The sequence below is a fragment of the Rhinoraja longicauda genome, chromosome 35 (assembly GCF_053455715.1).
Source record: "Rhinoraja longicauda isolate Sanriku21f chromosome 35, sRhiLon1.1, whole genome shotgun sequence".
Lineage (NCBI taxonomy): Eukaryota > Metazoa > Chordata > Chondrichthyes > Rajiformes > Arhynchobatidae > Rhinoraja > Rhinoraja longicauda.
The window spans coordinates 11,259,008-11,285,030 of NC_135987.1; the positions used below are offsets into that span (position 1 = coordinate 11,259,008).

At 38.3% G+C, this 26,023-nt stretch overlaps 1 protein-coding gene across 5 annotated transcripts in view; it reads right to left on the reverse strand.

Moving 5' to 3' along the window:
• ccser2a (coiled-coil serine-rich protein 2a) overlaps positions 1-26,023 on the reverse strand; it is a 356,049-nt gene that overhangs the window by 101,778 nt on the left and 228,248 nt on the right. For all 5 annotated transcript variants that reach the window (XM_078428296.1, XM_078428297.1, XM_078428299.1 and 2 more), the window contains exon 8: positions 17,809-17,895. In XM_078428296.1, the coding sequence (XP_078284422.1) occupies positions 17,809-17,895 (87 nt within the window). The remainder of the gene's footprint in view (positions 1-17,808; positions 17,896-26,023) is intronic.

A 26,023-nucleotide genomic window follows, 5' to 3' on the forward strand; every position in this document is an offset into this window, starting at 1 on the left:
ATGATTTTACTCATTTATTAACAATGCTCAGCCATTCCCTCCCTAAACATCTTGGACTCTTCAACTCATTCTCTTACTTCAAGGTTCTTTTAAAAAATTGTCTCTTTCATCAAACCTTTGGTCATGGTCATTTACCCTAATATCTTCAATATTGCATGGAGGGAATTGTTGTACCACAACTTCTGTTAAGCAACTTGGGACCGCTTACTCCAATAAACGTACTTCATAAGTTTCAGCTTTGCTAAAATAAATATAGGGAATGGTATGATACATGAATATATCATCACAGAAAAAATTTCAAATCAACTGAATAAATGTGATCATTTATAACCGATATATTCTCAACAAGAGACTTCAATCCCACACTATCTTATCGAATGTGATATTCCTTTGTAACTTGATTCTACCAAATTATATATTTTTCTGACTTTACTGTTACCATGTGTTTGATTATGGGTGTAAGTAGCTAGTTGACAACTCATGTCAGAATAACGGATCTATGATTCATTTACTTCGCTTTCCCTCCTTTTTTTAATCACAATGGTTACAATGAGGAGGTTATGTACAATGAAGGTTTGTGAGAGGACCGGGTTGTCTGTAAGGGTTGCCAGTTCAGATGAGTGGGGTGGTGTTGCATACAAGGTTTGCTGAATGCAAGGGAGCTATTGAGGAAAGGACTTTTGTGGGATGGAGTTATGTATATCCTTGCTTCATTGTTTATGTCCATGTGTACCTATCCGCAAATGTATTTGTTTGTGCATACAGTGTGCACTTTACAATACAGTGTCTAAGTGTAGTAATGGTGCAGTGATATCAGCCCCAGTCTCCCATTCATTTCATAAATTAATACAGTTTCCATTTTGCCACAGAATGCCAGTTGTGCAGCTCCTGGTGGGGTAGCATCAGTGAGTAATGAAAAATTGCTACAATCACATCATGTTGAGACAATGAATGTTTGAAGTCAGATGGTTTGGGGAATGACAAAGCAGGTTTTCACTATCCACTGCAGATATCAATTCTCCTTTCAATCCCTTCAGATGAAACTCCTTTTTTCAACATTGATATATTTTTCATCTGGATCCAACTAATTCAAGTGACACAGAAAGTCTTAATATGCATACCTTAATAAGCTAATTATAAAAGATCTGAATTCTCTTCTGATCCCCATGGCTTCCCCCAAGCTCTTTTTGACATGGGCATTAAAAATTTACTGCTGCAGTTTCTATTTAAGTTTATTTTCAGTCCGCAGTATCAATAGCATCTGAAATTGAAATATTTATTAGAGTTGCACTGTAGTGATTCCTGTGTGCATTCCACCCACTACCAACATGGAATTAAAGGCGGCTTGTTATCTGCTTTGTGAACAGCCGTTGATTGGGTCGGTACAGCAGAGCTCCCAGTGAAGGTACATATATTTATCTGCTTCCCACACATGCTCACACTACTGTGCTCTCACAGTGGTAGTTTGCTGGAAACTGGAAGAAATCATCATAATTCTAGAGATGTGCTACTGCACAACCTTTAAAGGCCTCTGCTCTCTGATGCCACCCTGGTGAAGAAGTTAGCAGGAACTTTGAATGCTTCCACATGCAGGTCACATATTTTACTCTACTGCACAAAAACACTAACTATTAGCTTCAGACAAGTGCAGAGAAACAAGGTTTTACAGCCAAGTTTTTCAGTCTAGAATAAATCAGAAGTATTGCTTTTATAAAATTTCATGATACAAAATATATTAACATTGTAAACACGTCAAAATCATTTCTAACCCTAATGATGAGTTACACTGTTTGGGGGTACAATGAATTAAACTATGGCAGACAATGGACAGGTCATAGGTTTAGGATTGCATATATTCAGCTGCTGAATTCTCTATGGAGCAACTGCAGCTGTATGGTAGAAAGCATACTGTCTGGCTACATCACATCTTGATTGGAGAGAAGGGTCAGAGAGGAGAGGGGGGAGAGGATAGAGAGGGGGAGGGAGTTTGGGGGGGGGAGAGGGAGGGGGGGGAGAGGGAGAGGGGGAGGGAGAGGGAGAGGGAGAGGGAGAGGGAGAGGGAGAGGGAGAGGGAGAGGGAGAGGGAGAGGGAGAGGGAGAGGGAGAGGGAGAGGGAGAGGGAGAGGGAGAGGGAGAGGGAGAGGGAGAGGGAGAGGGAGAGGGAGAGGGAGAGGGAGAGGGAGAGGGAGAGGGAGAGGGAGAGGGAGAGGGAGAGGGAGAGGGAGAGGGAGAGGGAGAGGGAGAGGGAGAGGGAGAGGGAGAGGGAGAGGGAGAGGGAGAGGGAGAGGGAGAGGGTGATTTAAAATGAGGTAACAAAATCATGATAGAATAGTCTAGGAATTTCATTGACATTTCAAAGGAGCTGAATTGCAGTTAAGCAATGCATGGTGGAGTGAGATATTAGACCACTAAAGAAAGAATGCTGGTAATATTCATGGTCCAGTTTCTTTGCAAAAATGGTTCCTAATTTATACAATGGCTCCAATATTAGTAGATGCAGCCATCAATCTAGAAAGTAGTTCAGGCGATAGATTTGTAAATTACTTCACAAAGGCTAAGTTTAATTATTGCGAGAAATGGCAGTCCATCGGGAAGCCTCTCTCTCTGAAGGCAATAATGCTGTCTTGCTTTAGCCATGGAAATACATAGCAAAGCTGCTTAAGCTCTATAATGAGGTGTGCCCTTAAAGTGCGATGCCTTTGAACGCATTTAGTAGTTCGCTACATAACCAGAAGCTACAACAATTCATGCTTTTGTAGTTATTTCTAAAACTGAGTGCCGCGCAGCACATATATTACATGGATTAAACACTGAGGAGCAGTGGAAAATGAATACGTGAGCAAGTAATACAAAATTAGCTAAATATGAAATAAATACTGTACATCTAATACAACCTATGCACCCGACACTTTGCAGGGTATTAGAGAGCCTGATCTGAAACCCCATTCTCTTGAACGGTTTATTGACCTGAAACACTCACTGTTTCTTTTTTCATAATGTTGTTTGACCTGTAACATTGAACACAGAACACTACAGCACAAGAACAGCCTCTTTGTCCCACAAGGAAAACACGATGCCAGGTTAAACTAATTTCCTCTGCCTGCACGTGATCCACCTCCCTCCATAACTATGTGCACATCTAATAGCCTCTAAATGCCACTATGTGTACATCTAATAGCCTCTAAATGCCTCATGTCTGCCACTAACAATACCCCTAGTTTTGTTCAATCCAGGTACCCATCATTTTCTCTGTAAACATTTAGCCCGCACGTCTCCTTTAAACATTGCCCCTCTCAACTTAAGGTTATGCCCTCAAGTCTGACATTTCTACCCTGGGTTTCATAAGGGTTCTGTCTATCCTGCCCATGCCTCTCATCATTATATACACATCTATCAAGCCTCCTCACAGCCTCTGGTTCCAGTGTAATTTATCCAAACCTCTCCTTTTAGTTAATACCTTATAATCTAGACAGCACTCTGGTAAACCTCTTCTGCATCCTCTCCAAAGCTTCCACATTCTTCATGTAATGGGGTGACCAGAAATACACTGAATAGCATTTCTGTTTTGTTTTTCAGATTTTCTGCATTTGATTTTCATTTACTGTTACATTTACCACCACTTCTCTTCAAGGAATGGCAATCTTGAAGAAGCTCCGCTGCACTCACTGACAGGATTTCCATTTGCTTCATCCACCCTCAATGGTTTATGATTCCCTCTTGTATTGAATAAGGTGTTAGGCAAATTTAATTCCATATATTTCCTGAACAAATCTCTCTTACTCCAACTCATTCCACCGAGATAGACACAAAAAGCTGGAGTAACCAAGTGGGTCAGACAGCATCTCTGGAGAAAAGGAATAAGTGACGTTTCAGCTCAAGACCCTTCTTCAGACTGAGCCTCAACACGAATCATCACTTATTCCTTTTCTCCAGAGGTGCTGTCTAACCCACTGAGTTACTCCAGCTTTACGTCTATCTTCAGTTTAAACCAGCATCTGCAGTTCCTCCCTTCTCATTCCACAGAGATTTCAACTGAAATACATAATTCAGAAAAACACCCAGAGTCAAAGATATATTTAAAGCTATCCAACATTTCGAGGCAGTGTTCTCATCACATCCAGAAATCCATGTTTAATATTATCTGTAAACACCTCCACAGTCTTGACCTTTGATGGATCATCGACCCCTTCCATCCCAAAACAGCTCTCGTCCACAATTTCACTTAAATTTTCACATCTTTGTGCTGTAAGTAAAGACACTTTATTTCAACTGAGAGCTTGTGTTCGGCTTCTGCAACATAGAACTCTCTACACTTCTCTCCCACACAAAGGTGGCTGAGATCCCTTTGATTCTTTGTTTAACAGAAGCTTAACTAATTCCCCTCTAACAATACGCACACTGACCTGTCAGAATTTGTTGATTGATTGAACAACTTTCCCATATCTAGCTGAAGGGAATTCAACCTGCTTTTGGAACTTTAAATATTTCTGATGTACCTCCCCTCAGTATTATCATTCCAAAAGACACAGGACTTTATTATTAATATTTCTTTTCATTCTTTCAGCTTTAACATCAGATTCTCATCTTCCAAGAACCAAATATGTTTCAGTATGAAAAAGGATTTAAATTAATTTGATGATGGGTAAGGGTGTGGCGTTTAGTAAGTTAGGAATATAGCAAGTGGGGATGAAGTCAAGATAAATCTAGTAAGTCCAATAAACAAATATAGAATGGACCAAGTGTGGACAAATGGAACTGCTCTGGCTAAATACAATGGTTGTGGGCCAAAGGGACTGATTATATGCTGTATGCCCAAGACTAATAGATTTTTTGTACCTCTTTTCTTCTACCCAATTAACTGAATACATTTTCTGCGCACCAATAACTGTTTATTTCCCCAAATCACCTCCGTTAATTGACACTATGCCCCCTTCATTGTCAGAATGTCTTCCTCTATTAATATAAGGTTTTACCTTTTATAAAAAATGATCTCATCAAAATAATAAATGTGTGTGGGTTTATTGAGAAATTATTCTGTCCGCTCTACCTCTATCTATTTTTTTCTGGAACCACCGTCTAAATATCCTTTTCTTTTGTTGGGCCAGGTCCTTCTATCAATCGTTATCTTGTGATAGGGATCAAGTACAAAATATGGTCCTCTCCTAAATCATTCTGACCCAAGCTGATTGCATGAGACATTATTTCTTCCTGTTTTGGCAGTTTTCCAGAAGACGCACATCATCATCTTTCAATTAGCTTAATTTCCAAACTGTACCCCTACTGTACTAAGCTAACTGTAGCCTGACCTTACCTTGTACTGGCAAGTCTAAGTTGTAAATTCTAATGGATATGGCTTCCTTCTCTTTCAACTATCAAGATCACAAATGAACCCTAATCTTGCACCTCTCCTGTTTATTCTAAATTGAAAAGAAAGCCTAAGTGTTATTTTGTTGCAGAATTATTATTGTAAACTAAAAGGGTGTAAAGTTTAAAATTGACAACACCAGAATTCTGAAAGAATTGGTTTTAAGATTTTGGCAATTCCCAAAGGAAAGCCCTCCAATCACTATCTACCTTTTTGAAATAAGGAAAACAAGGTTGTCAAAGATCTGTAGATGTTCTCACCAGGACTAAATAGATAATATAGATCCTCTTGGTTTGTTGTATTATACCCTCAAGTTAGCATGTAAAATATCGAATTTCTTTAAAAAAACAAAGGGCCTGGCAGCATTACAGCTGCTTTTCGTAACCCAAGTGCGAAATCTTCAAAATCCCTGTCTGCTCCATTGATCAGCAGTTATTTTGTATATAATCAACATCACACCTGCAATATTGGAATGATCCGCGGTAACCTGGCTGCCAACAAGCTAGCAGGTTATGCATTCTGCATTCCGATATACTATGTACAATTTATATTTTGTGTGTTCCGAGTCTGTGTGCCTGTAATACTGCAGCAAGCATGATTTTCATTGTATCTGTACTTCACCATATACAGTATGTGCATTCAACAACTGCCACAGATAGCTGTGGAGGGCAAGAGATTGGGTATTCTTTTTTTTGATAAATATTTTTATTAAGCATAAGTACATATTAATAAATTATTATATCTTATACATTTCTATACTTTTTTTATTTTTCAAAGAGGAAAAGATAGAGAAAAATAAAATAAAAATAAGAAGTCCAAATTGGAGAAATGAATGGAGTATTAAAAAAGTTATCCATCATTGGAGATATATCGATGATTTACAATTCATAATTCTTCCTCCATTCCATTATTCAGGCCGCGGTCAGGTCCTCGCACCAAGCCATTTTGACCCTTTAAATATACGATAAATGGAGACCATATTCCTCTGAAAAGAATCAACCTGTCCATGAGTACAAGTCTCAATCTTTCCAGATGGAGTGTCTCCGACATTCCTGTAATCCACATTTTAATTGTGGGGGATGTAGGACCTTTCCAAAATTTCAGTATTAATTTTTTCCCAATTATTAAGCTATAATCAATAAAAATTATTTGATTCGTTGTTGTTAATTGATCTGTTTCTAATATTCCCAGTATTATTAAATTTGAGTCAGGGGTCAGCTTCATATTAATCACATTCGAAATTATTTTGAATATTTCTGTCCAGAATTTAGTGATTTTTTCACAGTTTGTAAATATATGCGTTAAATTAGCTTCCAATTGCTGACATTTATCACAAATGGCAGATATATTTGGAAAAATACTGTGTAATTTAGTTTTTGAATAATGTAGTCTATGTAATATTTTAAATTGTATAAGAGAGTGTCTAGCATTTAGCGAACAGTGATGTATGTGTTGTAAACTTTCATCCCATATCTCAGGTCTAATAATTTGACCTAATTCATTTTCCCATGACTGTCTATATATTTCTGTCGTTGGAGCGTCGTTTTCCAGTAAAATATTATAAATATATGATATCAATTTTTCTGTATTTGGGTGTTTATTTAGACATTCATCTAAAATCTCTGTCTTTCTATTTCTAATTTCATATGTGTTTGCTTTTACATAATCTCTAATTTGAGATTGGGTATTCTTAAGGCAGAGATTGATTGGTTCTTGATAATTATTATATTATTATAAATGTTGTTATAGTACATCAAAGGTTACGGGGAGAATGGCACGAGAATGTGGTTAAGAGGGAAAAATAGATCAGCCATGATAGAATGGCAGAAAAGACACGATTGGCTGAATGGCCTAATTTTTCTCCTATGTGTTATGGACAATAAAATCCACTTACCATTCATTTGCCCTTTCATTCCTACCTATTCCCGAGGCTCCCACCCAATGCTTTAGGCAATTATGCTGGACCGTATCAAATGCCTTTCTGAAATCCAAATAGGTTACAACCATTGTCCCTTATTATATATAGGAATTAGACTTTAGGGCTGCAATGAGATGCTGGTTTGTTCCTTAGCCCATCCTGGGGAATTCCAAAACCCTGCAATCAATTCCTTCAGAATTCTGATGTTGTGAATCCTATACTCTTCACTCTTTAAGTTTGCAATAATAATTCTGCAAAAAACAAAAGTTCTACTCTGTTTTCTGTTTAAAAAAAATAACTTATTTTCTTTCCTTTACTTTAGATTAGTCGGCAGTTCTGCATTCAGTTCTGCAAACTGTTATCAAGTTTCCCATTTGCTCTTTCCTCCTACTCGATTGCTTGAAATCAAGTACTCTAAAATTTAATACATATCTGCAGTAACAGGTCTTTATGCACAGAACCTCCAGTAAACTCCAAAGTCTCAATAGGATGTTTTTAATCCTCACCAGTAGGCATTGTAATTTTCTTGAATGCTTCTCAGAAAAGTACAAATGGATCATTGTGTTCTATTGCATTCTCCACCTGTTATTGCTTTTCTCCATTTAATTAATGGTGCAGAGAGATGCAAGTAATTTACATTGAAAAAAGGTGCTTGGATGTGATGTTATTTTTTTTCAGCTTTTGGCAAATAGAAAGATTTACCACTCCAACAGAAGTGTTCAGCTGGGTTTAAAATATGCAATAGAGCAAATAAACATGCAATTTAAAAAAAATGGATTGCTATTCAGTAATGCTGTAGTGAGCCATTGAAATGGAACAGTAACTTGTAGCAAGGTAGCACCCATGAATTTAGCGTTCATCAGATAAATCATGAGACATTATATTTTGATGGATTCTACACATGTAATGATGACTAGTATTGAGTAAAGGTGCTGAAATCTTGAGCAAATCACAAAATTCTGGAGTAACAGTGGACCAGGAAGCATCTGTGGAGGGAATCGATAGGCAACGTTTCAAGTAGAGATCTTCCACAGATGCTGCCCACTGTGTTACTCTTGTACTTTGTGTTTTGGTCCAGGTATATAGTATTTGACAAATTTTCAGTCCATTTTCAGTTATTATGAAAGGCAATGAAGAATCACAGATTGCACAGGAAAGAGTCAACTCTACGCAAAAGCAAACCAATTAGTCCTATTACTTCATCTCCCCATCACTTTTCAGAGTCTTTCTTTCCAGATACTTATCCAGCTCCCTCTTAATCCTTCAATTAAATCAGCCTTTATTTTTTACCACTTCAGAGCCTAATGCCTCGCTGTAAGAACATTTTCATCATATCACACTTTTAGCTCTTTTGCCAATTACTTTCATTCCATGATCTTTTGCTCTTAAACGTCATCAACTGGAAACAATTTATTTCTAACTACTTCAGTATCTTAGCCCTTAATAATTTCAAATACTTCTACCTGATCTCCTTGCAAACCCCTCTGTTCTAAAGGGAAACATAGCTCCTTCAATATCATTAATAATGGTCTTGTTACTATTTCTTCCATGGCAGAAAAATATATTGAGTAATTGACCACTGTTGAGTTCCGAATCATATCTGCTTTAATGCTGGAAATTGCCAAGTGGAATTTCATCACATGGGGAGAAATAAACAGTCTGATGCCACTGGGTCATTGTCACTCTTCTTTATAACCAATTCTGGACAGGATCATTGCCCTTCTCTGCTGGTGCATGAAATAGGAAGATTAGAATAGTGAATTCTACACATAGGATCATAGCATGGAAACAAGCCCTTTGGCCCAACTTGCCCACACCGACCAAAACGCCACTATTGGTTGCACCTGCCCATGTTTGGCCCATAAACCTTTCCTATTCATGTATCCGTCCAAATGTATTTAAAATGAGATAAGACTTTTATTTGCCTTCCATCACAGTGAGGGTGTGCCTGGAGCAATCACTGTGATGGCTGTTTGTGTTAAAATTGTAATTGTGTGTCTTGTGTTTTTATTGTCTACTGCCGGACCCTGACGTGAGAGGACGCTATCGCTATTTGTTCGCCGCTTCTCCGTGAGGATAGTTCGTCTGTTTGTTTTTATGTCATGACTGTTTTTGTAAAGCGTATTTGAGCACTTGGAAAATCGCTATATAAAATAAATGTTTATTATTATTATATTATTATAAATGTTGTTATAGTACCTGCCTCAACTACCTCCTCTGGCAGCTAGTTCCACATACCCATCACCCTCTGTGTGAAAAAGTTGCTCTTCAGGTTCTTATTAAATATTTCCCCTCTCACCTACAGCCTAAGTCCAGCTCCAAAACATCATAAATGCCTCTCTTTGCATAATAATTTCTATAGTTTGAGGTTGAATTAATCAAGTATATGTGGGGCTCTGTCCCATTGATTTCATCTTTCCAGAGTAAGATCATATGCCCTACCATACATCAGAGACATGCATCAGAGACATATTTCTGATTAATCTGAAGCAATGTGCTTCCTTCCTGTACCCTGCTCACCAAGTGCATAGAAATTGGTTTATCTACAATTAATATCCAGTAGATATACACCAAGGGTAGCACCAAACTACATATTTTACTGCTGTCAAATTGTGCAGAAAATATCTGTGAACTATATATATTATAGATGAATCTAAAAAAAATTATGTTCATTATTGGAGTGACATTGGTTATAAGAAAACCTATTTATATTCTTGTGGTGGTTCGGATGATGTCATAGAATATTTGATTTTTGTTTAGTAATATTAAATTGGTTCATTTACTCCAATTAGAGAGAAACAATGCAGTGAATCCTAATCCAACATTCAGTCCCAAAGGCCAGTGGTAATTGTACTGTGCCAAAACTACAGCATCAATAGTCTTATACAAGAAACTAGCAGAAGACAAAATTGTCACTCTGATGACTGATGCCACTACTTACACTTTCTCCCATACAGTTTGGAGCAAGGAAGATTTTGTTGAATAGAAAGAGAAAAAAGTGAGAAAAGTGAAACAGGCACAAACGGAAGATTTCACCCTTAAACTCAAGCTTTATATCGCCTTAGAGTAGCTACTAAATAGAAAGCAGCTTTTCCAAGTGGCATGATTAGCTCTGGATATAATGAAAATTCCACACTTTGCTCTTTTTTGTTTATTTTCCACTTTCCCTCACACTTTTGCTGTCTCCCACTTCACTAATTTCCTTTAATAAAAGTTCATTGCTTTTCTCCGATTTTAATGATCTCTTAAATACTTTAATAGAAATAGAACTAAGAATAGCAAGCCCCTTCAAATTCCTCTGAATTGGTAAGAAGTTCATGCAAGTCATATTGCTCAAGGCACTCTCCCTCACTTCTATTAAAATAATGTCAATATTATTAACAAAAAACACAATGGGACAACAAATTAATAGCTCACAAATTCTTGGTGGAAGGAATCTTTGAATATTTATTGCATATCTACTCAAAACTAACAGCTGCCCTTGCAAAGAGATCAACTTGTTTTCTTTGTATTTATCAACCCTTGAACCTTTTGTGTGAAAACAGCAAATGCAATATAAAAGTCATTAATTTCAAGGAGATATTCTTAAATCTCATCCGTATACTTTTCTCATATTCATATTTTCTTCCAACAAAGATGGCTGCCTTTCTGCCAATCAAATCCAAGTCATCATACAAAGCAATCCCATTAATCTCTCTCCCTCAAATTTCCCAGTCAGCTATTCATTCTCACCAGCCCATCAACTTTTCCTGCAACCCACCTACATTAGGGGCAATTTAGAGTAGCCAATTAACCTAACAAATTGTATGCCTTTGGGATGTGAGGGGAACCGGAGCATCCAGGGAATCTAATACAGTATTAGGGTGAAAGTGAAAACTCCACACAGACAGCAACTAAAGTCAGGATTGAACCCAAGTAGCTGGAGCATTGCAACAGCAGCAGCAGTATCTGCTGCACCATCGTTTATCACATTCTTCACAATTATGCATGCATACTTCAAACTCGCTATCCTATCTGGTCTAAAAAATCCTACTTTGGATTACCTTTATATTGTTTGTTTTTCTCAGCTCTCAACGTAACAAGACCTCGCCAGACATGTGATACTTAAGAAGGTACAATTAAGCGTTAAGGGAGTATTGGTAATATGGTAATGATCCAAAACGTCACCCATTCCCTCTCTCCTAGATGCTGCCTGACCTGCTGAGTTAATCCAACATTTTGTGATACCTTCGATTGGTAATATAGATATCTCTGAATAGAGCTCAAATCTATGATCTGACTCATAGGCAAGAAGGCAAAAATTGAAGGCAGTTAAACAGACCACCTTCCAGTATCCTATCTCATGTCTCCAGAGTTCAAATACTGAAGATCCGTTAACCTGTAAAAGAGGAAGGGAACCAACCTACTGAAGTTTGCAGCACAAACCACATTATACCATACTTTTGCGCATTTAGATATTGCACTGCTCATGTAGCATTCTGCACCTATGCACAAATCAAATTCTTCTGCTGTGAATCATGATACAACAGCATACTGCTAAGAAATTGAAAGCCGTTAAGAATATCAGTTCACAGGTTACATCGCTGGTAATCCAGCCAGATCAAAGAAAACAGCTTTGACCATCCTCCCGCACTGCACAAAGAATTCAGAACAGCAGATGGTATTTTACTTCTCAAACATGTGGTTTAAAAAATATCATATGCCACTTCAGAATGCCTTTCGTACATTAAAGAACGAGAAACCATTGTGAATATGCAAATTAAGTCTAATTAACATAATTTATTCATATGTTGCTCTGCAGCATAATTATCCATTTCAATTGTCGACACTTTGTGAGATTCTTAAGGTTAAAGTGATTTTTTTAAATGAACTCAATTAGAACATATAAGTTGAATCTAATTGGCATAACACACTAATATGAACTTTGTATTATAATTACATCCCCAATTTTCAGAATGAAAGTTCTCATAAACTAGCAGCAAAACTCACTTAAATGGAGTAAATTTAATTTTTTGAAGTAAATTCGACATAATATAGACAAAATTGTCCACGTTTTCTTATTGCAGCATAATACTTCAAATACAGCCTCACCAATGTCTTCTATAATTGTAACGTCACATCCCACCGTTTATACTCTATACTCTGACTAATGAAGGCCAATATACTGAAATCCACCTTGACTACCCTATATCACTCAGCACCACAACACTTACCAAGGCCCTGCCATTCACTGTGAATGTCCTGCTCTGGTGTTTCTTCCCAAAATGCAACACATTGTGCGAATCTGCATTAAACTCCATTAACCATTCCTCAACCTACTTACCCGGCTGATCAAAAATCCTGCTGTGATTTTTGATAACCGTCTTCACCATCTACAATACTGCCCACCTTAGTGTGATCTGCAAATGTATTAATCATCAGTTACATTCTCATCCAAATAGCTGAGATGAACCACAAACAGCAATGGGCCCAACACCGATCTGAGGCACAGCATCAGTCACAGGAAAAGAGTTTTCAACCTTTTCCTCTTAATATGAACACCACTACAATTATTATATTTTACATTTGGAATGCATAATCATTTGGAATGTGAAAACTGGAACAGTACCTTAAGAAATAATCATAGGCATCAACTGTGCCAATTATACAAAATATCAATGCAAAAATGTAATTTTTCTTAGTATTTAGCTTCAGTATTTTGTTTTAATTGTCAATAAGGAAATACGCGTGCATCACTACTTACTTGAGGAGATAACTGAGGAATGCAGTTTAACATTACATAAACTGTAAACAGACATTTGTTTTGGAAATTCTTCTCCAGCAGGTTACTTTGAATTTTTTTTGCTAGTTAGACAATGGACTGGACTGTAAGCATGCATTTCAATTATCTGAATTAAATTCATTAAGAGACAGTGGTTAAGTGATATGGAGCTTTTGATTCTGCTGAGGGCTACTAATTGAAGGTCTCGACCCGAAACGTCACCCATTCCTTCTCTCCTGAGATGCTGCCTGACCCGATGAGTTACTTCCGCTTTTTGTGAGAGCTACTAATTTCTTTGTTGGTCTATACACTGACTACAGACACAAAGCAAACCTTTAAATGGAAGCTGAACATGTTGCTGGAGGAACCTGCTATAAGTATATAATTAGTAGCTGTTGTTCATTAATGTATCTCTGGGTCATGATTACTTCTTGGAATGGAACTCGTTTTCTGAGGTTGGAAAGAGGAAAGTAATTACCCAGAAATACTCCCTCAAAAATGACCAAGGTTGTTTACTTTTAATTCCCTTTCTCGCACGGTGAAATAATTGCTGCAGTGGGGATGGGGTCTGGGGGAAGGGGAGGAGGTGAAAAGGTTGGGGGACAAGCGGAATTGGAAGGACTAGCTTATTTTGTAAGACTACCTTAGAATGACTACCTCAATCTTGTTTGCATGTCTTCAGCTTATGCTGTTGGTTTATATCGAAGGTATCACAAAATGCTGGAGTAACTCAGCAGGTCAGGCAGCATCTAGGAGAGAGGGAATGGGTGACGTTTCGGGTCGAGACCCTTCTTCAGATGTCAGTCAGTCTGAAGAAGGGTCTCGACCCGAAACGTCACCCATTCCCTCTCTCCTAGATGCTGCCTGACCTGCTGAGTTACTCCAGCATTTTGTGATACCTTCGATTTGTACCAGCATCTGCAGTTATTTTCCTACACTGTTGGTTTATATCGGTCATCAATGGGCTGATGGCCTAATTCTACTCCTATTCCATATGACATGCTATCATTCAATTGTTGTTCTACTGATTTTTTAGAAATAGTATTGAGAAAATATTACCAGACCCAAGGTGGTGAACCTTTGACAAAATGGTCAGGAGGCATAGCCTGAGGAAGTTTGAAAATCTGTAGATTGTCACTTTCCTTTGATTTTGCTAATGGTTGACAATAATAATCATGAATTAAAAAAATTCTAAATTACACAAAAACAGCACATAAATCAAAAAAGCTGGCCAGCTGCAGTCTTAGCAGCTTTGAAAAAACAAGTACACATCAGTTGCATTGTTCCACAGCTGCTGAGGCTGGGAGCAGTGCGACACTGTTTCTCAGTAAATTTTCTTTCACCAATTACCCTGAGCTACTTGTATTTTGGCTTTGTTTTAGCTCAAATTCCATGGGACCTTTGCCTGCAGCTGGATCTCGGCGTCTCTTAAGTCTCTAAATCTAGCTCCCCTATCTCAAAATCAGAGACTTAGCTTTACAAAATCTACAAATCTTCCACTGGGGAATGTAAACTAGATTTAGAAGTGTAAATACTGAGAGTCAATCTGAAAAAGTTCAAATGGAAACAATTCTAGTGTAACAAGAACAATTTTGCATTTGTAAAGCATTTTTAACAGAGCAAAGCGTTCCAAAGCACTTAATATAAAAGGAGCTGCAATGTTTACGCTACACCCTGGCAGTTAAAGTCTGCCAGAATGCATCTACATGGTAAACAGCCAGAACCGAGTATCAAGTAGCAATGGATTCTCAGGCTAAAGGATTTGGCAGAGCTGGTGTTCCAGTTACAGAACAAGCTCCATTTAAGGATCAAGTATTAAATTTATATCCGAATGACAGAACTGTCTCTTTGAATTTTCAGAAGGTCCAGTAACATTCCACCAGCCCACCAATAAAATAATGTTTTGAACATAATAAGTAACCACGACAATTAAATATCTTTAAATAGATGAATGTTCATAGATTGTATTACTTGAGTCATTATGTGTATAAATTTTCAAAAGCTGTAGAGAATGGCTAAAGTAAGAAAGGATCCTGAGTCATCCCAATCAGTTGTTGTTATGGTAATGCAATGACAACGCTCACATATTCTTCCTTGACTGAAGTTTATAGCCAGCAATGATGGAGTCACCAAACAGTTCTCTGGATTACTGATCTGAAAATTGAAGCCATCAACATGGGGAAGAACACTAAGCAACCAGAACATATAACTGAAGGACTGTGACTAACTCATTAAGGGTGATAATAAAAACCCTCGACTGATAGTGAAAAGTTATAAATAAAACAAGAAAAAGGAATGTACTCCAGCAAAACACCAACCTCTATACTTTAAATAAGAATTTCTTCATCCAATTTAGTGTCCAATTGAACTCTTAATTCAATTTCCTAATGATGGATGGTCTTTTGCCTTTATTCGCTCCCGAAAGAATCCATTGAGATTCTTTCAAATTATTATTTAATGAAACAGAAGAAATGTTATCATAAAGACCTTCTGGACAACAAATTTCAACAGCTATTTAACTCAGCTAGTTACTAATAAATCAATGCATCTCAGTTATATTCTTCAAATCCTAACTGTAATTTTCAGCTGGTTATTTCAAAGAATTGTTCATTGAAAATGAAACCTATGAAAATTCAAGGACTTCAGTTGTAGAATCATAGAAATTGAAAGCTGCATGGAACATATTGCTATGTTTGGACCACTCTTCCAAATACAGATGGGTGTTATTTTGGGTTGACGTCCCAACCAAAAAGCGCCCATCCATGTCCTCCAGAGATGATGCTCGATCTGCTGAGTTATTCCAGTACATTGTGTCATTTTCTTGGATTGGTAGGTTAACTGGCCACTGTAAATTGTCCCCAGCAGATAGGTGAGTGGTAAAAGAAGTGGAGACTCTAAAGTCAAATGTGAACGTACACACAGGGAACTGTAGATGCTATGTAGAACACTTCATTCAGCACTGAAACAGGCCCTGTCAAAGTCAGTCCTGTCTTCCCTACAACCATGTTTCTATGATTGTAATAATTTAATAATTATGCTAATACTCTAATTTTGTCTACTTGCATGTGGCTCTTAAATATGTTCAAGCTGTCAAACCTGTCTCTGTCTACTCTGCCCACTGGACTTTCTTGATTTTCTACATTTGAATCAGTCTCCTCATAACTGCACTGCTATTATGCTTCCAACTCCAGTGCCAGATTAGTTTTCAGCCCGACAGAGTAGCCTAGCAAACCTCCGTGCAAGGCGATTGGGTCCCTTCTAAATCAGATGCAACTCCTCCTTTTTACACACATCCAACCTGTCACAGAAGAGATCCCAATGATGCAAGTACTTAAAGCCCTCACCACTGCATCAACTCTTTGGCTACACATTCATCCGTCCTATCCTCCAATTCTACCCTCACATGCATGTGACACAGGGAAAATGAAGCAGTTCACAACCAAATTCAGCAACACTTGGACACAATGCAGACTTGGACTGATAAGTGACGAGTAATATTCTTGCCACAAGTATACAATCGCGATATTCAACATGAGAAAGTTTACCTAACATACCAATGGGATTGCCATCACAAAATCCCCTCTGTCAAAATCCTGGGTTAACATTGACCGGAACCAGAGCTGGAGTAACCTTATACACAACATGGCTACAAGAGCAGGTCAGTGGCAAGGGATTTTGCAGCGAGTAACTCACCTCCTAACTCTCCAGAGCCTGTCCACCGTTTGCAGTGCTCAAGTCACGAGTGTGATGGAATACTCTCTGTTTGACTTGAAGAGTGTATCTTCAGCAACACTCCGGAAGGTCAACACCATAATGGAGCTATGCTTATTGCCCTGGGAATTTTGTTGAAAACTAGACCAAGTGGACCCATTGGGCCCAAACATCTCCTACCTTGGTGCAGCACCCTCTCCTCCCCCACTCCCCCTCCCCTCTCCCTCCCCCTCCTCCCTCCCCCCCCCCCCCACCCCCTTCTCCTCCACCCCCCCCCTCCCTCCCTACCCCCTCCCTCCCTAGGAGATAGATTTAAACTTTAAAATGTGAATAACTTAAAAAATATAACACCAATTTCAATTAAATTCTTCCATTAGCACCAAAGGAACAACGGTGAGTAAGGTGGGCCTAAAATTGTCGCGCTATCGCGTACCGTTTTGGCTGTAGTTCAGGAACAAACAAACAAACAAATGAGTTTTAGTATATAGATGCCCTAAAGAACCCAATGGAACTTTTACCCCACGGTATAATTCAGTTCAGAATGATCAACATTGGCACAATTTATTTTTGTTTATATAGAACTAAATTCACAGAGCTGTAATTGCATCATTTCTTTGATAACTTCAGATTGGCTCGTGTGGTGCACCTTAATGCATGACAAATTAGTTATGAATAAAATAAATGTAATTAAATCTTGAGTACTAATATAATCCTTAAACAGTTTTTCCTGCAGGTCAGAATAAATCTGTGCTTAGTTGATGATGATCTTTGCTATAACACTCATTGAAAGAGCACTATATTTTTGATAATGAAATTAATAACAATTGTTTGGATGACAGATAAATCAAACGAATAATGTAACCACAGCATAATTCTTTGTGCAATGTAATGACTAATTATGCCAAAATATGTTCCATAACTTTAAATTCAACATCTTGGAATATTTTACATTTATTTTCATGTGCTTTCAATTGCATATTAATATAAATTGTGCTTAAATGCAAAGTTCTATTTGTAAAAGAATACAAACAGACAAAAGTGTGAAAAGTTTACCTTATCTGTTGTGTTTATAGTCTCAGCTTGTTCTTGCGTTGGTGAGACTGTAGTTATCAAGTCATTTACAGAGGAACCATCACCATTCTGAAAAAAATGAATACAGGTACAGATAAATAGTGATTGAGTCACGTTACAGACAAAGGTAAAGACAAGATCAATAGATGCACAGCAAGGTTACTCTGCCTGACTTACTGGGAGATCAGTTTTTCTTTTTTTTAACCCATATCCATTCAGCCTGTGCAGAAATAACTGGTCTTAACAATCACATACCAGACAAAGGGAATTCAATCTGCTGTGTGCGTGTGTGTGAATAAACTGATAACAAAACGGAAGTAAGGTACCCTGTATATTAGAGCAAAAAAGAAGTGCTGGCGGATCTCAGTGGGTCAGGCAACATCTGTGGAGGGAAATGGACAGATGACCTATCGGGGCGGAATCCTTCTTCAGATCCTTTTCCAGTCTGAAAATGGGTTTTGACCCGAAACATTGTCTGTTCATTTCCCTCCATAGATGCTGCCTGACTTGCTGAGTTTCTAAAATGCTTTGTTTTTTGCTTAAGATTCCAGCATCTGCAGATATTTGTGCATCCGTATTATTAGGTGGATTGCTGAGTTAGCTCTGTGTCTGGTCTAGCTCTGTGAACTACTGGAGTCACATCGTAACAGGTAACAAAAACACAATATTTTGCACACAACCAAACAAAACTATATTATTTTTACAGTGATATTCCTCTCATACCAATGGCACTATCAATAAACACAGTTCTTCAACCTGATCTCCCGGTGGCTGAGCACTTCAACCCCCCCTCCCACTCCCTGTCATTGGCCTCCTCCAGTGCCATAGTGAGTCCCACTGGAAATTGGAGGAACAGCACCTCATATTTCGCTTGGGCAGCTTGCAGCCCAGCGGTATGAACACTGACTTCTCCAACTTTAGATAGTTCCTCTGTCCCTCTCTTCATCTCCCCCTTCCCAGTTCTCCCTCGATCTTCCTGACTCCACCTATATCCTTCCTTTGTCCTGCCCCCCTGACATCAGTCTGAAGAAGGGTCTCGACCCAAAACGTCACCCATTCCTTCTCTCCTGAGATGCTGCCTGACCTGCTGAATTACTCCAGCATTTTGTGAAATAAATACCTTCGATTTGTACCAGTATCTGCAGTTATTTTCTTACACTTACAGTTCTTCAACGATGATCATTTAAGGAATTCATGCCAGCAAATCACAAATTTTTTTTTTTATGAAGTTACACACCAAGGAATGCTGAGCTGTTATCTTTCCAGAAAGTGACTGAACCCATCTTCATTGAAATCTTTTCAAGATCATTGTCCCCTTACATTGGATTAGGGAGCCCTCCTGTGCCTCACTTGAGAAGGCAGTGGCAACCAGGTAGTAGGTGTCAGCATAAAAGAGCATTTGCTCCAATATCTGGACCTGGACAATCAAAGCAAGAACATAAGAAAAAGGAGCTCCTCAAATAGCCCCTTGGGTCCCCTCTGCCATTTAAAAAGATCATGACAAATCTTTTAAATCAAGCTCTTATCTTAGGATTCCTGACAACTCTATTGATCTCATACTTGACTGAACCTCAAGGCAGAGAATTCGAAAGAAATTACAAGGTTCAGATTGAAGAGATCTCAGTATTAAATGGCTAAACCTTTATCTTGAAACTGCGAACTGTTCTTGACTTCCAGCCGGGGTAAGAACTTCTCACAATCCATTCAATCAAACCCTCATAGATGTTTCGGTGAGCATAGCACTAACTTTGATAAATACCAAAGAATAACATTCTATTCGATTTAACCTCTCCTCAAAGTTTAGACTTTTCATCCAAGAATCAATTAAGAGAGCAATCTTTAAAATACCTCGACATTATGATACCAAAACGGCATCTCAGATGCAGTCTAATCAGAGGGCTTCATAAGACAGTAATTCATCAATGTATTGAGTTGTATTTTAAATGTGTGATTTTATAAAATGGGTTTTTCCTTTTGAAAACAAATCCCATTGAAGTCACAGGAAGGCATCAGACTTAGTGATAAATCTTTTCTGGAAGAGCATTGAAATTTAGACCATTGGTAAAGCTTTTCTGAGAAGTATTTGGGTGTCACTGGAGGAGACCCAGTGTTGTGCTGGACCATGCTGCCATTCCATGAGTAAGCATCCCAGTGTAAAAACACCATTCAAGAAATAGCAGGATTCAAGGGCAGGCCGCTGACTATCTCGGGATAGGCAAATGTGTGCACACATTTCCAGGACTGGGATTCCATGCCAATTCACCCCTCCCAAAATTAGTTCTGAGAATACACTTCAAACTCTTGCTTTCCTGTTTTATTTCTAGGACCATATAATGTGGTATAGAGTGATGCTTTTAAATCTGCAATGATCATGGACTTAATTGTATAGCTATTCATTGCTGTCAGCAGCTCAGCAAAGGCTTGCAAAGAATTTAAACACAGTACGTCAAGTCAGTGTTCAGCAAGCAACATTTCACAAGAGTAAATTTGCCTGTATATATTAATAAGTTTACTCTGCCAACGTGATCATAATTCTAATATCAGGATATGACTGCAATATCTTGCAATTCTCTTTTCAGTTGGAGTTCCAGGATTATTCAACATGAAGTACAAAAATAATATGTAGAAACAAGGCTCTGTAGATGCTTGTTTACACAAAAGGATACAAAGTGTTGGAGTAACTCAGTGGGTCAGACAGCATCTCTGGAGAACATACATCATGCAGTGTATTATTCATACCCAAAATAATATACCTGAACTTCAGGTTAATGTGAAATAATAATTTTGAGCTAAAATTTCTAATTTCAGTTTTATGTGTCAGGCTATCACCTATACCAGCAAATACCAAAATTCCTTCTGTGCAGGAAGGTACTACAGATGCTGGTTCAAACCGAAGATAGACACAAAAAGCTGGAGTACCCAGTGAGTCAGACAGCATCTCTGGAGAAAAGGAAAAGGTGACGTTTTGGATCGAGATGCTTCTTCTGATCTGAAGAAGGGTCTCCACTCGAAATGTTACCTATTTCTTTTCTCCAGAGATGCTGTCTGAGCCGCTGGGTTACTCCAGCTTTTTGCGTCTATCCAAAATTCCTTCTCTTCTGCAAATGCACGTTTGGTTCAGTGAAATTAAGTTGGATTGCAGATATTTGGATGCAAAAACAAGATACATCTCCAAACGTATGAGATCAATCACCTCTTGCACTAAGTCAGCTGACTTTAATAAATCCAAAGGCCTCATTAAAAATAGATTCTAGTAGGGAAACCAAAGTCTAAAAGTCAGTAAACTGTAATCATTGGTACTTAGCCACAAACACCAATTACTTTTCCTCTAATTGCACTAAATAGGCATCAGTTGTTAGCTGTAGAGCCTCCTTAGAAAATGAGACATTCATCGAACATTTCAATTTCAGGCAGTTACTGATGTCTGTAACCTGTTCATTTCACATGATAGGACCCAATAAAAGCTCTTTTAAAAGAAAATATTTGCATAATAGATCATCCAAACTCATGGATAATTCGTTTTAAATATCAACAGTTCAATATTGATATTGAAATATCAATATGGTTCAAAGGATCCCAAAATTATATATGGAAATTGGTCTTAACATAGGTTTTCAATAACTGAAAACTGAAAATGAATATAAATTCAAAAAGCTGGAGTAACTCAGTGGGACAGGCAGCATCACTGGAGAGACGAAATGGGTGAAGTTTCGGGTCGAGACCTTTCTTCAGACTGCGACCCGAAATGTCACCCATTCCTTCTCTCCAGATAAGCTGCTTGGCCCGCTGAGCACATTTTTCTTCATCTTACTCCAGCTGTTTGAGTCTATCTTCGGTTTAAAACAGCATCTGCAGTGCCTTCCTACACTGAATATAATTTGCTAGCTTCTTTTCAGAATCTTGACTTTTGTTCTGGGAAAGCAGAGTTGGTGTCCTCAACCGAACCTATCATCATGAAACTGCTGCTGAACATCAGCAGAGAGCTTGCAGCATGATGTGTGTCTGTATCCTCGGGCAAAGGAGCATAAACAAAATACAGCAAAAGCACCAATATACCTTCCCATATTATACAAATTCACAACTCCAAGTCCCAAATCTTGGAGTTAACTATGATACCAAATCTTGGGCGGCAGTGGTAGAGTTGCTGCCTTACAGCGCCAGAGATCAGGGTTCAATTCTGACTATTGGTGCTTGTCTGTACAACCAAGTCATTTTGGTAGTGCATGAGAAAAACATTGGATCATGGAGCAAGTGCGTAAAGGAGTGCATGTTGAAGAACACAATCCGAGTCTTCCCCAACCGGACATTACGGATGAGCCATGAGGTACATTCACAGGTGAAGGCCAGGTCCATTGCATCCAAGTCAAATTATCCCAAATGATACAAGAAAGTTCGCTATGATTTTCGAGCAGGCAACTGAACCATCCTATCACCAACTAGAGAGTAGTTCTGAGCTACCATCCACCTCATTGGACACTCGTGCACTATCTCTAATTGGACTTTACTGAACTTTATATTGCACTAAATGTTACTCACTTTATCTTGTATCTGTACACTGTGGACGGCTCATTTGTAATCATATATACTTTCCACTGACTGGATAGCACGCAACAGAACGCCTTTCACTGTATATTGGTACACGTGACAATAAACTAAACTAACCTGTAGTCAGGAGGTGCTGAGAAGGGCTATGCGCAAGTAAACAAAAAACTCTCCCTACGTCATTATGAGTGCAATCATCACAATAATTAGTCTTAAAAAAGGCAGCATCAGGGCAACTGAGAAAAGGCAGTTGAAAGCTGTTACCTCAGTGGTAATATTACTTTGGTCATAACTTGACCACTGCATATAGTTTTGCTCTCTGTTTTGCAGGAAAAATGGAGTTGGACTTGAAAGGGTGTAGAGCAGATTTACAAGACTTTTTTGGCAACACTCGGAAATTGAAACCTTGAGGAAAGAATTGGGAAGCTTGTTTCTTTGGACAACAGAAGTTGAGAGAGACTTCATTCAGACAAATAAAGCAATAAGGGGAGCAGACAATTCAGAGGGATATTTTTTTCTTAACAGAGGAATCATTTGATGTAGAGTAAGATGAAGAAAAATGTTACCCAAAATGTAGCATTCACTGGAATTCACCATCTGAGGCAGGTGTACCGTTAGCACACAAACACCATTGGATGTGCAAAAGAACTGTGATCTACAGGGGCTTATTACTGAAAGCTGGGCGGATCTTTTTCCTTTGGCTGACAATGGCTTCCCTCTGCATCGCAAATGTTAAAATGCACTCGTACTCGGTTAATAACTAAGGAGATTCAGCCTCGCAATATACACATCTGCAATCTGCTCTTTGAAGCACTTGTTAATGTTTTAACACAGCTTGAAACTGCTAATGATGCACTAAATCCTAAAAGAAGAGTGAAGTACTCAAAATCCCTTTGTACAGTTCAGAGTATAGTTTCATTCCGATAAACTTGACCACAGGTCAATTTTAATCAATTTTGCCTCAAAGGACAGCTTATTCAAGCTAGGAAGCCTGTACACCAAGGCATTTGCTGTTTTAGTAGTCATTGGAAAGCCATTAAGCTTGTTTTTAAAAATTCTTTCCAAATTACATTATCTCACATTTATCCACTTTATATTCTATCTGCACATTCCTGTCCACCAGCTTGATCTGCCCACATCTGCACCCTCCTCACAACTCTCCTTCCCATCCACCATTAAATCTGAGTAGTTATCTAACTCTTTGAGATTGTATTTATAGGAACAGTCACACCGTTTTGGTTTGGTAAGTGATCTGTTTTCTTTCCAATTCACCATTGGTAAACAGTCAGCCAATTTCTCAGCATTCAAGTGCTTAATATCATTTCATTCCTGGAATGAGAGTACGACTCATTATTTATTCATTAATAGTCATCTATGACATCATTAACAGCAGATGAATTTCTGAAGTGAAGCTTCACCATGACTCTGATGGGTGTCGAAATAAAGTTTCGGTGGCACAATTATTTGATCAGTTCTACCTCTGTTTTCTATATAAAATGTGAGCGGTTGTCATTCAGACCAAAGCCTCAGTTCCGACACTCAATTCTCCAGATTTCACACTGATAGAAGAAATATCTCCCGTTGGCTGGAATGCAATAAACACAGACCATAATACAAGAGGGGACACGGTCACATACTGAAAACTAAATTGAGTGGCAGCAGGTCAGTGACTTGTTTTCTTTATTACTCTGTACTTTTTATTCAATGTGATAATTTTAGAATTTATTTTGTAAACTGAATGAGATGATCCCTATATTCACTGAACTATTTATCAAAAGAACTGAGATTTTACATAGATGTTATAGACCACATTGATTTTAAAATAATTTAATTGAATAATTTCATAAAGTGACAAGCTAGTTTGTTTTTCCAGTTTTTTCTCCTTTCAGTTCTGATGCCAATTTTATCTGCCTTCCGCCAGTGAAATATTCCATTCTTTCTCAAGCAATATTGCTGCTCGTCTGTTGCTATCTCTTTACTTTCTTTAAATCACACTCAATTTCCACTTCAGATATTTTCCTTTTTCTCAATGTTTCCCTATATTATTTATGGATCTTCATTTTCTCTATTTTACATACTTGATCAGTCTACTCTCATTTGTAGCTGGGCACTGCAATGCTCCTGAAAGTTGTAATGTTGTCATTGAGCACTGGAATTCCACACAAAATTATCAGTGATCATTAGAAATTTACTACTAGTTGCCAGTGGACACTGAATGTGCCATTGCTGTGGCCAGCAGGCACTGGATTTCTCCTGGCAGTTCCACATGGGCACTGGATTTCTGACAATTGGCAGTTGCACTGGATTTATCACAACAGCAGCTGCTGATGGCACTGGATCTCTCCTGACAATTGTCAGCAGGCACTGGATTACTCCTGTCATTTATCAGCAGGCTCTGGATTATTCCTAACAGTTGTCAGTGGGCACTGGATTTCTGAAAATAGTCTGCAAGCACTGGATTACTCCTAACAGTTACCAGCAGAAACTGTATTTCTTCCGAAAGTTGTCTGCGAGCACTGTCACCTGACAGTTATTAGTAGGCACTGGATTCCATCAGATAATTGTAAGTAGGCACTGGATGTATCCCGATGGTTGCGTGGGCACTGGATTTATCCCGACAGCACTGGATTCAATCTGATAATTACGTGGGCACTGGATTTCTCCCAACAGATGCCAGCGGGCACTGGATTCATCCCAATGGCTGCCAATGTACAACTGGATTTATCCAGACAGTTACCAGTGGGCACTGGATTCCATCTTATAATTGTAAGTGGGCACTGGATTATTCCTAACATTTATCAGCGGACACTGGATTACTCTTGATAATTGTAGGTGGGTACTGGACTTCTCCTGATAGTTATTTACTAGTACAGCCCTTTAGAATATCATCCATATAAGAAAGATGTAAAATTGATAATTGGGCTCTGCAACATTCTTAATATGCTTCCAACATTCCTAACTAATAAAATTTGATGGCATATTAATATTGTAAATTCGAGTATTCCTAGTATGTAAATAATTAATCATAAACCATGCACAACAAAATGTTGAGTTATAATTCTTCATAAATACCTAATAAATTATCTATAAATTATAAATGCTCTGATGTTGCACTCAATGGAGAAGTCAATTGGAAACAAGGTGAAATACTTTCTAGTCTGTAGTCATAACTTATACAAAGTAAAGTGATTGAACAATTTGTACAATCACCTCACACCAATGATATTGCCATTAAATCGTCTGAGGGTTGCCAGATCCAACTATTTTCAGCTGCATTTACTTTCTTTCTGAATTATTTTTTCCATCATAAGATCACAAGTTGAAATATTAGCTGATGGTCATAGTATGTTTCATTCTAATTGCAAAGCAGCAGCTCATACCTGTAAGCTGCAAAACCTGGACTAAATGTGCAGTCAGAAATTGGGTGTCCATAATAATCACCTCCCAGCTCCTGAAAGCATTTCCACCATCTACAAGGTAAGTCAGGAATGCGTTAGAGAACTCTTCACCTACATGAGAAAGTGCAACTCTGCTCACACTCAAGAAGCCTAACATCATCCAAGACAAGGCAATCCCCTTGATTGGCACCATTTAAAACCAATTAAAATATCTCTACCTTACACTATCAAACCACTGTGGCTGCAATGTCTACACA